This window comes from Crotalus tigris, unplaced genomic scaffold, assembly GCF_016545835.1.
Source record: "Crotalus tigris isolate CLP2741 ecotype Arizona unplaced genomic scaffold, ASM1654583v1 scf7180000024382.2542628, whole genome shotgun sequence".
Classification (NCBI taxonomy): Eukaryota; Metazoa; Chordata; class Lepidosauria; order Squamata; family Viperidae; genus Crotalus; species Crotalus tigris.
Window position 1 is genome coordinate 280,217 of NW_024100552.1, and position 16,129 is coordinate 296,345.

At 37.3% G+C, this 16,129-nt stretch overlaps 1 protein-coding gene across 7 annotated transcripts in view; it reads left to right on the forward strand.

The window, feature by feature from the left end:
* The window catches only part of GREB1L (GREB1 like retinoic acid receptor coactivator), a 168,335-nt gene that overhangs the window by 105,831 nt on the left and 46,375 nt on the right, over positions 1–16,129 (forward strand). For all 7 annotated transcript variants that reach the window (XM_039328533.1, XM_039328527.1, XM_039328526.1 and 4 more), the window contains 4 exons: positions 7,698–7,832; positions 9,199–9,318; positions 11,002–11,139; positions 12,677–12,862. In XM_039328533.1, the coding sequence (XP_039184467.1) occupies positions 7,698–7,832; positions 9,199–9,318; positions 11,002–11,139; positions 12,677–12,862 (579 nt within the window). The remainder of the gene's footprint in view (positions 1–7,697; positions 7,833–9,198; positions 9,319–11,001; positions 11,140–12,676; positions 12,863–16,129) is intronic.

The window sequence follows — 16,129 nt, forward strand, 5'->3', positions numbered from 1 at the left end:
AGAGACGTCTAGAGCGACGTTGGAGGGCCAGTAACTCTGAATCTGACCGATCACTATTAAGAGCCTATCTTAGGACTTATTTAGTGGCGATAAGGGTAGCAAAGCGTGTTCACTTTTCCGCACTTATTGCGTCCGCAGAATCTCGCCCGGCCGCCTTGTTTAGGGTGACCCGCTCCCTTCTTAAAGTGGAGGAGGCGGAGGAACCCTTGCAGGGGAGAGCTGAGGAGTTTGTTTAGTTTCTCTTGGACAAAATCGCTCAGATTCAGAGAGACCTGGACTCCGACTGGGCAGTGCCAGCCGAGATGCCGGGGGCTGGTCTTAGTCATGTTATCTGGAGCGAGTTTGAGCCTGTGACCCCTGATGAAGTGGACAAGGCCGTGAGGGCAATGAATGCCGCCACCTGCTTATTGGACCCGTGCCCCTCCTGGCTGGTTTCTGCCAGTAGGGAGGTGACACGAGGCTGGCTCCAGGCACTAATCAACGCCTCCTTGATGGAGGGGTCTTTCCCGCAACCTTTGAAGGAAGCAGTGGTGAGACCCCTCTTCAAGAAGCCTTCCCTGGACCCAGCTGTTTTGAATAACTTTCGTCCTGTCTCCAACATCCCCTTTATGGGGAAGGTTGTAGAGAAGGTGGTGGCGTCCCAACTCTTGCGATCCTTGGATGAAACCAATTATCTGGACCCTTTTCAATCTGGTTTCAGGCCTGGCTACAGCACTGAGACTGCTTTGGTCGCACTGACCGATGACCTCTGGCGAGCCCAGGATAGGGGTCATTCCTCTATCTTGGTGCTTCTTGACTTCTCAGCGGCTTTCGATACCTTCGACCATGGTATCGTTCTGTGTCGTCTCAGAGAGGTGGGGGTGGGCAGCAACGTATTGCGGTGGTTCTCCTACCTCTCTGACAGGTCACAGTTGGTCTTGGCGGGTGGACAGAGATTGAACCCTAGGCGCCTTGATTATGGGGTGCCTCAGGGCTCGGGTCCTGTCCCCCCTCCTTTTTAACATCTACATGAAACCGCTGGGTGAGATCATTTGGTGACATGGGGTGAGGTATCATCAGTATGCGGATGATACCCAATTGTATATCTCCACCCCGTGTCCTTGCAGTGAAGCAGTCGACGTGATGTGCCGGTGGCTGGAAGATGTGAGGGTCTGGATGGGGGTGAACAGGCTTAGACTCAACCCTGACAAGACCGAGTGGCTCTGGGTCTTGCCCCCCAAGGGTCATTCTGATGGTCCATCATTAGTCCTGGGGGGGGGGTAAATTTACCTCCCTCCATGCAGGTACGCAACTTGGGTGTCCTCCTGGACTCACAGCTAAATTTGGAACAACATCTATCGGCTGTGGCCAGGGGGATCTTTGCCCAGGTTGGCCTGGTGCACCAGTTGCGGCCTTATTTGGACCGGGAGGCTCTACTCACGGTCACTCATGCCCTTGTCACCTCAAGACTGGATTACTGCAATGCGCTCTACATGGGGCTACCCTTGAAGAGCGTTCGGAGGCTGCAGTTGGTTCAGAATGCAGCCGCGAGAGCGATTGTGGGTGCACCAAGGTACACCCACGTGTCACCTATCCTCCGTGAACTGCACTGGCTTCCTGTGGGTCTCCGGATGCAATTCAAGGTGTTGGTTATCACCTTTAAAGCCCTTCATGGCTTAGGACCAGGTTACTTACAGGACCGCATACTGCCGCATAGTTCCCAGAGACCGGTGAAGTCCCATAGATTGGGCCTCCTTCAGGTCCTGTCGGCCAGACAATGTCGGCTGGCGGGCCCTCGGGGAAGGGCCTTTTCTCTCGTGGCTCTGACCTGGTGGAATCAACTTCCCCCCGAGATTCAAACTACTCCCACCTTGCCGGCCTTTAAGAAAGCCATTAAAACTCTCCTGCTCCGGCAGGCCTGGGGTTGATGTCCCCAGGGGGGCCGGGATACGATTGGGACATGCTGTATGAATGCTCTTATTTTACTGTTTTATTGTTATATTTATTGTTTTAATTTTGTACGCCGCCCTGAGTCCCTAGGGATTGGGCGGCATATAAATTTTATCAATAAATAAAATAAATAAATAAATAAATAAACACGGCATGGTTGATACAGTTTAAAGACCTTTCTATCAAGAAAGCATATACTGACCTTGGTATTGTTTGACATTCTCAATTGCCCATTGTGCATAAGTAATAATGTATCTTGTTTTAAAGCCACTTTGAACATCTGGTATATCCCATTTCAGGTTGGACTCTGATTTGCATTGGATGATTCTAATATTATTTTCCTACTGTGTGGAATTAATATATTATATGGTAATTTGCATGGTCTGTTAAGCTTCTTTTCTTTTGTATTGATATGTAGACTCACCTCTTCTAATTTGTTGGCCACTGGGTCATATTCCAATTTGCTGGCGTAGTTTGGTTAGAACTCTCTAACCCTGTAGAGATTCCATCAGTGTAGCTGTTTGATTCAACAATGACTAGAGTACTGATCTAACTCTTCACTATTGTAGATAATTTTGTACAATACAGTAGGGATGTCAAACTCGATTTTATTGAGGGCCATATCAGCATTGCAGTTACCCTTGGGGGCGGTGGGGCGTGGCTAGGTGGGCACAGCCGACTGAGTGGCATGGCCAGGTGGGCAGGCCAGCTCAACATCGGTCAGGTCAGGGGGAGCACGTGTGGGAAGGGACAGGTGGGGCTGTGGGAGGGATCTGGGGGTCTCTGGAAGACTTTGTGAGACCAGATGGCCGCCACAAAGTTGTAGATCAGTGCCCGGCCGGGGCTGAGGCAGTGAGGGCCAGTTCCTCACTGTCTCCAGAGTGGCACCACAGGGCACATCTAACCTCATCGTGGGCCAGATGTTTGACATGTCAGAAATGCAGCATTCTAATGTACTTTTCCACTTTTCTTTGACTCAGTTATTATTTGTCCATTGATTTCCTTTAGGACAGGGATCCCCAATCCCCTGTCTGTGGACCAGTGCGGGGCCGCAGCATGCCAGCAACCAGTCCATACAAACAAGCAAAGCCCCATCCATGGGATGCAGGTAGCACACAAAACCACACACTCTCCGGTCTGTGGAAAAATCTTTCTCCACAGAACTGGTCCCTGGTGCCCAAAAGGTTGGGTACTTCTGCTTTAAGATACCAATTTGAGACTGGAAACTTTTGAGTTTAAAGATCATTTGAAAAGCTATCCTTGTTTTTCCATGTCTCTATAGATAATCTACTTACAAATTAAAATACGGATATTTTAATATCTCTTCTAGCAGCTTTCTGAAATTCTTGTTTCTCCTTGGGACCTTTCTCCTTGTTGGCTCTGGACAATCTTTTCATCTTAGTAACTTCCACATACTCTAATGAATCCAGTCTGCTTTCTTTTGTTTCTTAGTTTTTCTCAGTATTCACATTCTTCTTAAAATCTATTTAATTTCATTCCATAATTACAGAGATTCCCTCTCAGTAAGCTCAGGACTTCCAAAAGATTTCTGCCTGAATATGGTGGATATATGTTTGAGATCATATAGAAACTGGTAGGTTTATTCTTCCATTTTAGCTTAACTTGTAATTTGTGCATGAGCAGATTGTGATCTGTTCCCCAGACAGCCCCTGGCAATATCTTTACTTCTATATTTGAGTCTTCCACTTTATTCTATAAATAATACAGTTAATTTGATTCCCATGCATCCCTGTCTAATGATATCCATTTATGTGGACGTTATTATTTAATATAAGCCATTAAATATCTTATTTAGATGCATTAAATTATTTAAATGCAACTTGCTTAATATAATTACGAAGTTCAGAACTGAGTTTGTGGAGAAGAGGAAAGAATTGGAAAAGACTGCCTACTGGTAAAATAAAATTTTCTTTGAGTCAAGCTCAATTACTAGTAAAAATATCCATGCAGTTTTCTTAGCAACAACAAGCTCCTATTGCCTCATTTCAGTATTTTGATTTTTATTTCTCAATCCAGGATTTTTGTAGTAGCTTCCAATTCAATAATTAAAAATTTGTGGCTGCTCAAGATTAATTAGATACTGCTAAAAAGCTGAATGGCAAGCTATTTCAGCAATTTAATTTTAATCATATCCATAGGTAATATAAGGGTGGATGGTAGTATAGATCCTCTCCTTTTCCATTCACATTTGAGGAGAAAAGGGAATATATACTTTATCCTGCAGAGAAAAGAAATTGCAGCTGTTGTAGATCTCTGTGCTACACAATTGTTGAAGGTACAAGAGCTCTCTTTCTTCTGAGTTTGGCCACTCTGTTCTTCTTTCCTCCAGACATACGCCCTTGGCTTAGGTCATCTTCCTAGAGCTTAATATTTATATGTGAATTAGCTTTCCATTATTGCTGTTTGTAATTTTCAAACAACCTACTAAATATTTACCCTGCTAAAAAAAGTAGTCTCTTAAACTTGCATACTTTTCAGAAAAAAACGTTAGGTAAGGAGGAAAAATAGCTTCAGGTCTAGAAATGATGCACATATTGTAGCTTGGTATAGAATTACCATTATGTCTCTTTAAAAGCATAATAAGGCTGTGGCCTCAAGGGAGTTTTCCTTGTAAGCTATATTTGCTGCGAACCTTCAGAAGATAAAATTATATATCTTCTCTCGTTTGTTTTTAACTTTTTGTAATAAATATCTTCAGTGTATATTGTACTTTTTCTTTAAGAAATCTAAGGAGACATCTCTGGGTTATGTCTCATTTTATGCTCAGAAAATATAAATCCCCTAGTAAGTTCTCTAATCATGCATGGAGTTGGATAAGATCTCCATGGTCACAGTCCTCCAGCCAGAATCCCCCATACATGTGGAAGATTGGGTAAGGTGGGGTAAATCTTTGTCGTACTACAATTTGTTCTATCGAACGAAACCATTTAACTAACTAACGTGCCATTTAATGCTGTCAGGCATCCAGGCAAATCATTTTGGAAAATAGTGATGGGAGAAGATTCTTCTCTGGATTCCCTGGTTATATTTCCATGTACTGCTAAAACTTAACCATGCTACAGCTGTTGGTCCTTTGACAAATGAGAGTTTTCATGTCATTCTCTAATTGCCCAGTGTCCCTCTTTCTCCCTTTCTTGGCATCCCCTCAGTCCTGAAAGCTATGTTTTGTTTCCAGGGTCTGTGATCTCGGCAGGACTTTTAGGCAATGTTCCTTCTACCGTATTTTTCGGCGTATAAGAAGACTTTCTAAACCATGAAAATCTTCTCAAAAGTCGGGGGTCGTCTTATACGCCGGAAAATACGGTATCTTCTTTCTGCTTTTTCCCCCTTGACTACATTTAATGGGATTGGTATAGTTTCAGACTAGCCTGTTTGCTTTTCTCAGATTAATTTATCTTGTGAAAACCAGTTTACATTGTTTCCAAGGAAGAGTTCACTATAATTTTAGACAAGTTGGGGATATCAATAGAGTTGAGAAGAAGATTGAAACCATGTTAAAATGTAACTTGGGGATAAAAGAAGTCATTTGTATACATTTGTATGAGCAGGAACTACCGTTCAAGTGTATTGGAGCTGCTTATTTATAAAGTTGGTTAATCTGTCGTAAAAATGCCAAAATTATACATAAAAGTTAGCAATATTCTGTGCCATGTAAAGCTGAATTCTGCAATTTAGAAGAATCTGCGCACTTTGCATAATGTATAGATTGAATTATCACATGCAATTGATTCTGCTTTTGTCAGGACTATCTTGTACCATCAAGATATATTGAACTACAGCTTTCATTATCATGAACCAGCAAGGCCATACTGGCTGGGAATTAAGCACAACGTTTTGTGTTCATCTGATTGGGGAACAGTATATTTTAGTTTAATTATACTTTAGGTAACAGAGAATTCTAGGTTGGAATAATGAGGGGAGAATTTACAGCGCTTTAATTTTAAGAGTTATTCATTAAGCATTATTTGGTAATGCCATCACTTAGAAATGCTTGTTTCAGGAAAGGTAGAAGAAAGAGATACTAAAAAGTGGAAAGACCTGGAAGAACAAAGGAGTACCATAAATATAATGGAGCATAAATAAATATAATGGAACAATTCTCAGGCTTTGGGTAGTATGAAAATATTTTGAGATCCACCCATTTAGTCTTGCCTCAGTAAACAATTAAATTTACCTTTGATTTTTTTTATTGCATGTCTGTTTGAAGTCAGAGACAGTCTCTTGAATGAGGGTGATATTCTGCAGAGAAACATACAGTATTTCAAAAGTGTTCAAAGTACTAGAATCAAAATAGGAATTTCTCACTCTTCTTTATTATTCAGGGCCAAGATTATTATTGTCTAGATATGCATTGTAAGCCGTTCTTGCTGGCTTCCCTGGGAGCAAGTAGGTTAGAAATGTAAGAAAAAAAATAAGAGAGGCACCACTGAACAGGCCTACAACTGTGCTGTATTTCTAATGTGTCCCAATTGCTTCCAAAGTTCTGTAGAGTTTTAATGATGATTTTTCTACCTCTAGTTTCAACTTTTGGAAGGAAGGGCTAGTTTGCCATATTTTCCACCGGAGTCAGAGCTGTAGAATTCTCCAATTCACAGGTGCAGTTCAGAGATTCCGAGCTTGAGTATCTTAAGATTATCTTATCTTAACTCATTATACATTATAGGCACAGTCATTACTATGGTAGACAGAGATACAGAACATATTTCTTTCTTGGATTAAGGAACAGGAAGAAATCTGCCCTGTTATTTTAGAGGCATTAGGGACTCAATAGTTTTACTGGTGAAATAAAAGTGAGCTAAGCTGCTAGTCCTGGTAAACACCAATTCAATCTGTGCATTCTCATACAAATTCTCTTTATCTATTATTTTTCTTTCTCACTTGCTAAGATTCACTCTGCTGTACAGTACAGTCAGAGATAGCTCTAATCATTGTATTTGTCCTTCTCTCCTAGTGTTTTGTCTCTAGTTAAGCAGACTTTGGAAATTCTTCATAAACTGAATGGTTCAAAAGAAAAGAGAGTTAAGATAAGTGTATTGTATAACCTTATAGTGTAGTGTGACCATGTTTGGTAGTGAAAAAATATTTGACTTCAATATAATATATACTCATATTTGTTTCTGTTAGATGATTGGAATATGCAGTAGTGAAGAATAAAAACAAATCTGCATATTTTTGGGAATATCAATTTATTCCTTCTTTATATATGTATTAATAGATATTGCATCTCCTGTTTGGATCTAGGAGTTCAGGTTGCAGTTCTGAATTCAGTTATTGAGTAGTATGTCTCACTGAAAAAAACAAAACTTAATTTTTTTAGTGTACCAATATAAGATTAAGCCATTTATCTCCTAACATGTGGAATTATGTGAAAAAATATGCAGGCATCTCTCGTAAAAATAATGGTAATAGTCACAGGTCAATTGTTCAAAGATTCACTCTACTCTTTTGATTAATATTAACATAGAACAGAACAGAATAGAATAGAATTCTTTATTGGCCAAGTGTGATTGGACACACAAGGAATTTGTCTCCGGTGCATAAGCTCTCAGTGTACATACAAACAACAAGGTGACACCCAGAATGGGAGAAGTACATTATAAATGATAAATATGATGATTTAATAAATGTTCAAAATTCATAATAGTTTTGGAAAAAAACCTCTTGTGATAATACGTATCTTAGACACATTTTCAAAAATTATGTAGATTTTTTTTAAAAAAAATTAGTTACGATTATCTCTTTGACAGAGTCCTCTGTATTCAGTGAAGCACACTCTTCCTCTGCTGTTAATTTAAGTGGAATTCAAGATTTGACTCGGAATAAGAACATAGTAAGGCCACTTGCTTTGCCTGGGCAACTTGTAGGAAACACATTTGCAACAGGTAATATATTTTCACTCGAATTCATTGCAATCTACAACTACCGGTACTTAGACTCTAGTAAATGTAAAAGTTATATGTAAATTATCACAAAATGTTAATAATTTGCTATAGAATTGTCTTGGTGGAACAAAACAGATGATAAATACCTCATACTTCACATGTCCTTCTGTTGGTACCCTTCAAAAATGTTTAACTCTTGCCATTCACAGCTAGAACAATCAATCAATATAATAGCACAAAGTATATTCAAAAGGCTTCAAGTTAGTGAAGACAACTTTAAAAAAATGTTGTAGTCAAATCAGGTTTCTGTGATACTTATTACCAATATTAGGATTACCAGATTTAAGTTGCAACCATCTAGTTACCCATTAGATGACAGCAAAGAATTAAAATTTTCTGTATTTCCTTTGCTGTCATCTAGTGATTGCCAATTTTTTGTAGCTCAAATTTGGTAGCTACAAACAATACACAGTCCTATTGGAATTTTTTTTTTTACTAAGTTTATGTACACGAATAATTCGCATTTCACCTAAACAATGTAACTGATTTAAACAGATTTTTCACTACCTCTGTTCTTCTTCCTTTTCTTCCCTATTTTATCTTTGCTCTAAAAGTAAGCTGGTAAAGTTAAGAGGTTGTAACTAGTCAAAATCTGACCTTCACTACAGAACCTGAGTCTTCCCACTTTTAGTACTTAATCATTGGCCTCATCATTTTAGTTTTATCCTTAACAGATTAATATTTTATACTAATTCACTTATTTATTAAATAATAGACCCACTAAAATAAAAGATTGAAACACTGCATCTGTAAAATGCATGGTTTCTATATTTGAAGTCCAATTGGCAGTTAAAGTTGTTGTTGTTAAACCTTTATTGTAGAAAAGTCCAAAAAAGTTGGGTGCCACCATACTGTGTTTTTTTTTTACTCACCCTGTTGAATCTCCTGCTTTGTTATCTTCTTACAGTTTTCCTGTAGTCCACAATGCTATTGCTTGTTTTACAATTGTCTAAAGGTATTTGTGGTGTTTTTTTGCATTTAGTTCCCCTTTCTCTCCAAGCCACTGATGTTACCAGTGGAAACAACATTGCAGAAAAGACAAATGTCATGAGCTCCACAGTTTCATGATCTGTGTATCACTTAATGTCTCCTGGCCCTAGTGTAGTGCAGAAAAAAGTAAAAATAACTTCTTGACCTTGTTATTACCTATTTTACTATCATGACTTCAGCAATTATAAAATTTCTGAAAATCAGAGTTGTCAATAAAAATGCTTTATTAGATAGGGTGGACACTAAAGCATATAGAAGGTAAATATTTATCCTTTTTGTTATTTATATTTTCTTTGTGTGTATTAATTCTGCTTAGCTACTCTGACAAGTTCTGGCCCACCCAAGAAACGACACAGAGGATGGTCTCCTGGATCCCCAGTCCCTCCTCCTGGTGTAATTGTGCCTGTTCCTGCTATCCGGTCTCTTCCGAGAGCAGGCAAGATTCCAATATATGTGTGTGTTCAGCCAGTGATCTGGTGTGCTTCATTGGTGGTTTATTAATTACTTGTTAAATAATATATTAGAAGTGTGTGTGTGTGTGTGTGTGTGTGTGTGTGTGTGTACTAGCCTTCTCCACAGCAGCACAGGGTAGAGAGCAAGAACTTCCATCTCCAAATTAGGCTGTACCAGAGTCTTTCATGACCAAATGGTGGATACAAATCTAAGGCTCCCAACTGATGTCTGTACAAGTTGTACTTAATTTCATCTCAGTAGATTATCAATACATGCATATTGAATGAGATAAACTAACTTCATTCCAACATTGATCTGTATATCATGACAGAAATCTTTATTCTTCTGTGGTCATAATTTAAACTGATAAATGCTATTTAATGCTGTCTGTACTATAGGTAGTCACGTGCCTTTTTCACAGTATACAACAACTTTATCCAATCTTGTGCATTCCAAATGGGTTGGATATCATTCTCAGTACAATGAGTTATAGTCCATCACATCCAAAGGAGTGATATGTAGAGGTCATAGGAAATGGCCTTGAAGGAAAGAAAGAAGAGCTGCTACCAAGGCAACAATTACAGGGCTGGGTATCATCACAGCATACTGGTGGTATCCCATGCAAAAGGTCAAAATGACTTTCTCAAGAGATCTGATGTAGATGTTAAACCACACAGGGTGGGACAGCGTAGATCAGTGACCTAGTTATTAAACAGACTTCCCAGCACCATTTTATGGAAGCATTCTGACAGGAAGGACCACAGTAAAGTACTAGTAACAAAGCCTGATTTTGCCAGATGGCCCAGAAGGACATTGCAGGCACTAGTATAAAAACTACCAGAAACCCCAGAGATTGTAGCAGGGATGTATTTCCCCCACCTTGCTTTGACCTGGATCATCCATCAGGTGTTTGCTAGCTGAAATGGGATTACTTTGAAATAAAATGTTAATGGATAACAGTATTCCAGATTAGAGATTTTTTTAAAATGTAGATATTTCTCCTGGTGAATTACAAAGTGTGTATTAAAGCAAGAAAGATTTCTGCGGCTTAAAAAAGATGTGGTTTTTTTAATCTGTGCTTAATTATTGCATATCATTAATTAAGCTTTGCAGTAACAAATGAGATAAGATTTATACCTAATGCTTGATGTCACATCTTTATCTTTAAAAATCCCTATGGCCCCTCTGAGTCTAAAGTTTTGATTCGATAGATTGTGATTAGGATATGATAAATCAACATTCAATTAGTCTGTGAGATTGTTTCACTATTAATTTGCATGTGATAGTTTATAAGATAGTATTGAATCTGATTCTTTGTACAGGAACATTTCAGTAGAATTTTTGTGCATAGCTGTTATAATGTCTGGCTTTGAGGAAATTGTATACAGTATGCATCCTTTCCTCTCTAATTCACCTTCATCAACTACAAACTTTTTTTTTTTAAGTAACTTCTTTTGGAAGGATGAGCTAAGGAAAAAGAGGGCGCCTTCATGGTTTAAAAGAATTTACTATAATTTCAAAAGGAAATGCAGAATGTAATTTAAATGTTACTGTGTTAATGATTGGTAAAACAAGAATGTTTTTTTTCTTGTTAAATTGTTCATAAGGCCAAATCTCAGCATGAGCTTTTTTACTATAGATTCGTCCCTTTTCTGTATTTTTATAGAGCCACTTTTATCCGTCCCAGTTCCGCAATCAATGTTAACTGGAATTTTACAGCCTCAACCCATCCCTGCAGGGGAGACTGTAATAGTTCCTGAAAATCTGCTGATTAACTCTGGAATCAGACCAGTGATTCTAATAGGTAAGCTCTCATATAATGTAGTACAAAAATCTACAGTTGTTATTTTCCTGTTTTTTTGTTACTGTTTTTTTTAATCATTGGATTAAAATTCTAAAACGTAAATATTGCATCCATTCTATGCAAGCTTAAAAATAATCTTGGTAGAACTACATTTCCTTGAAGGAAAAAATATCTTCATGGCCCCAAAGAGATGAAAATTGACCTTTTAATGTATCTATACTTATATTACATATATTCCACACCACATTTAAGAAATAGTAATCTCATTCAAATCAGTTTTGCACATTGAGGTAAAGTACACATTTTAGAGCTAGCATTTAACATATGTATATAAAAGAAGAAAGTAACAGGATGTTATTTCCCTTTATGAACTTGAGACATTGACCCATATCAAGTTACCGAGACACACACACACATACACACACACACACACACAAATCTGCAACTATGTCAGAAAAATATACAGGCAGTATGAAAATCTTTTATTGCCTATTATTTAAAATACTATATATTGCATGGAGATACAGGTAAATATAGCATTTAAACAATTCTGCATATAACTTTTAAATTTGGATTGATGGTAATGAACTAAAATTGAGATTTAGGAGGGATGTTAGTACTATTGTTAGTAGAGAAAGATATCTATATGTTACAATCATTACTCTACTATTCTTCTTCATTTTTGTTAGACCTTAAAATGCATAGATGTCTTTGTCATCTAGGTTTATACAAGTAGTCCTCACTTAATAATTACTTGTTCAACAACAGTTTAAAGTTATGATGACACTGAACGAGGAGATTTACTACCAATCCTCATAGTTGTGGCTGTCACAGAGTCACTGCAATTATATGATTACAATTTGAGCACTTGGCAACCAGCTCACAGTCCTGTGATACCATTTGTGACCTTTCTTGCTGGCTTTCAACAAGCAAAGGCAGGTAGTCGCAAATGGTAATCATATGATATTATGCTTAGTGACCACATGGGATTTGTTTAACAACGGCAACTGGAATTGCAGCGATTTCCTTCATACGTTGCTATGGTCACATGATATTGCACATTGACTGTGTTGTTTAGCGATGGAGTTGCTGATCCTAATTACCAGTTAAGTGAGAACTACCTGTAATTTATTTATTTTATTTATTTATGAGACTTATATACCGCTTTAAGTGCAAGCACTCTCTAAGCGGTGTACACCAGTAAGCAATGTATATATATATTTACATTGCCCCCAACAATCTGGGTCCTCAGTTTACCTACCTCGGAAGGATGGAAGGCTGAGTCAACCTTGAGCCGGTGAGATTTGAACCGCTGACCTGTTGAACACAGTCAGCTAAAGTGGCCTGCAGTACTGCACTCTAACTGCTGCGCCACCTTGGCTCAATGATTTTTACATCCCACCTAAAAAGATTTTTCATATTTTTGTGGGAATATTTTGATTCCTTGCTTAACAATAATTTTTATTTTATAACATTTAAAAAAATGTAAAGCAATTCTGCAGTAATTTGAATAGAGCTTATATTTTTCTTTTTAAAGGTTATGGCACTTTACCTTATTTCTATGGGAATGTTGGAGACATTGTAGTAAGTCCATTGCTAGTGAATTCCTACAAGATTCCTCAGCTGGAAAACAAAGATTTGGATCTTTTTGGTTTGACTGGGAGTCAGTTACTAAGTGTGGAGAACATGATTATTTTAACAATACAGTATCTTGTCTGGCTAGGTAAGACATAAAAAAGTATATTGCTTTTTTTTGCTGCGTAAATATTATCTCCTACAAACCATTGTCATCTGCAGATAATAAACTTTAATTTTTGTAATAAGATATTAATTCATCTTCCGTGTTCAATTTTTGTGAGACTAAATGTCACAAACATTATGACCGAAGTTATTCTGCCCTCATTCTAGGAATATTTTCACCTTTTTCATTTTTTTCAATTTTATCCTGAAATTTAAATTTCTGATTAATTTCGGGCAACTTTACATTATAACCATCTCTGCTTTCATTCAGAAAGGCCCTCTGCATGAAGTTTTAATGGATAAATTCTACTCTGTAAATGTAAACAAGTAGGGCTAGGGCAGCTCTGACAATTCCCATTAGGAAAATAGAAAGGACTTAATCAAATAAACATGTTTCAGACAATTTTCTACCTTTTTAAAATTTTAGCTTAACTATGGTAAGAACCCAATATGGATTGCTTGCTAGTTACAGATTAGTCTGACTCATCATTGGAATGGCACCAGTGTTCCTCGATGAGTAGATTCCCTCCCCAATATGGCTAATCTATATTTGTAAAAGCATTAATGGTTGATGTTGGATACTTGAAATGCCCTTGAACTGTATTGTGAAATCTGCAGGAGACAGGAATGCACATGACGGCATGCACACAAATTATCTTCCTTTTAAGCAGATTTTATGCAGAAACATACATGGGTGTTTTTTTAGCCAAGAATTTTTACAAATATTTTACAAGAGTTTCTCTCCTGAGAAAATGTAATAATAATTTATGAAATTCTTATTTCAAAGAGAAATATGGTGTTTCAAATAATTTTAATCTGAATGGTTAATGTGTGTAATTAAAAATTAGAAAATTAAAAAAAACACCTCTACAACCGTCATAATTTACAGCAAATGCAATATTATTGTATGCTCTGTATATCTTCTTTCTTGTAAATTTGCACAAGGCAATCACCATTCAGGGAAAAAGTTTAAAATCAAAGAAGCACTGTTGAAAATTGGGATGGATTGGCAAATATATGGCTATATATAAAACTTGGTTCTAACCCTAACTGAAAAACTCTGTTGGTGTAAAAATTGTTGAAATCTAACAGTTGAATATTAATGACACAAGTGGAAAGACAAATTTTACCTTGAGCTGTATATAGTACTGTGTCATCTGCGTTTATCTATGTGTATGTTATTTTTAAAAGCATAAACACCCACAAATCAGAAGCTAAATATTTGGTTGAATATTGTACATCCTGGCTGCTTTTCTAGGGAAAAATATGAAAAGTGCCAGTAGCAGGACTTTATATTCCTGGTAACTGACAATGGTCACTCCCTCTGTCCTCTTCTGTCCCAAAATAACTGGATGTTTTCTCAAATATAGGCTAAAATTCACAGGAAACAACTGAAAAGAATGTTTCAGGATCATATAACAAATGTGGAAAATGAAGATTAATGAATTGGAGGAAGTGTTTTTTGAGAGTTTTTTTTAAGTAAAAGCAATGTAAAAAGTACATACACATCTCCATGTGTTTACATACTGTATATGCATGTTACTTCATTTTTTACAAAATGTACACTAGTGATTGTATTTCCTATGAAATTCAGATTGCCTTTTTACAAGTACAGTAATTATCTGCTCAAAACCATGAACACTGAATTTTGCTACACATCTGATTTTGTAATATGAACTTTCTCTTTCATATTAGATGGCCCATATTACAAAATCAGATGCGTAGCAAATTTTAGTGTTTCTGGTTTTGAGCAGGTAATTACTGTAGTTGTAAATATGCAATCTGGGATTCGCAGGAAACAAAATCAAAATCAAAACAAAAACAAAATTGTGTAATATGTACTGTCTCTTTCTGGGGCACAATGACTCAGCAGTTAAAGATGCTGAGCTTATCAGCTGGAAAGCTAACAGCCTGGGTTCGAGGCTCAAGCACTGCGCAATGGGGTGAGCTCCTATTCCTGCCCCAGCTCCTGATCACCTAGCAGTTTGAAAGCATGCAAATATGAGTAGATTTAATAGGTACCACTTTGGTGGAAGCTAACAGCATTCCATTTTTCATGCTTTCCACATGACCATAGAGACTATTTTTGAACAACGCTGGCTCTCTCAGCCAAGAAACAGATGAGCACCATTCAGAAATACCTTTCCTTTTCTGAGAAATATGTTTTGATCCATGCTAGGGTATTTATCTGATTGAGCACAGATCAAAATCTGAGAGCCTTACTCCTTTGATTCCGCTGTGCCAATCAATATTCAGTGTCTATTTTATGTGCTAATTTGATAATGGAAACATTTCCTTGGCAACCTATCAGCTATTTCTTGCATGAATCATTATCTCCTGATGCAACTGGTTAGGTGAGACAATGTGAGGAAAAGCCAACTTCTGAACACCTCTGATCAAAATAAGAATAGCATTTTAATGCCCTTACAAAAGCAAGTTTCTATAATAATGGAACACCTCCAAACAGTAGAGCAGTGCTTAGTATCTGCTAACATTGATGGGATAAATTTAAGTTTATGCTCAGGTTTCTTTAAATATTAGAACCAAGAGTGAGAAAATGGAGGAAGATGTAGCTAGTCTGCAGTAAAGATGAAGCATTGATCTCTTCTCAACCATTTTTTCTAATAACTTTTGCTATTCATTTTTTTAAATAAATATTTGGCTAACTGGCATGACTAATAATAAAAAGATATCAAAGGTCATTCCAGAAAAGAAGAATTAAGGCTTACATGGTTGATTCCAAAGTGGCAAAGTGGCATTCCACTATAATAAGGAAAAATACATGGTGGGGGAGGATATTTTTACAAATATAAGGAAAATTGAGCACCATTCAGGATGAAGCTTTTAAACTGTCTCATTGGGAAATCTATTTTAAGAACTCCACTAAGAACTAAAGATGTAAGGGTTTAGGTTACCTCATGCAATCTGACAAACCTTGGCAGTTATGTTTGAACAAGTTAATGAACAGCTTAAAGAATTGTCTTCTCAAGTTGTGGAGATTGCCCAAATTGCTGGCAAAGCACATGAAGTTGCTACTAAAAAATAAATATTGATATTAGAAAAGTTACAGATGTTATTTGGATTTTCTGTTATTCATGATCAGAATAGGAGAAATAATTTGAGTCTTAGAGAAAATGTAGAAAAACTGTATTTTTCAATGCAAGCTTAATGGGAAACTATCAGACATAAAATTTTCTGATAAAGATGTAGAAGGGCTATAATACTAAGATTTGTAAATGCTCTGGTGAGA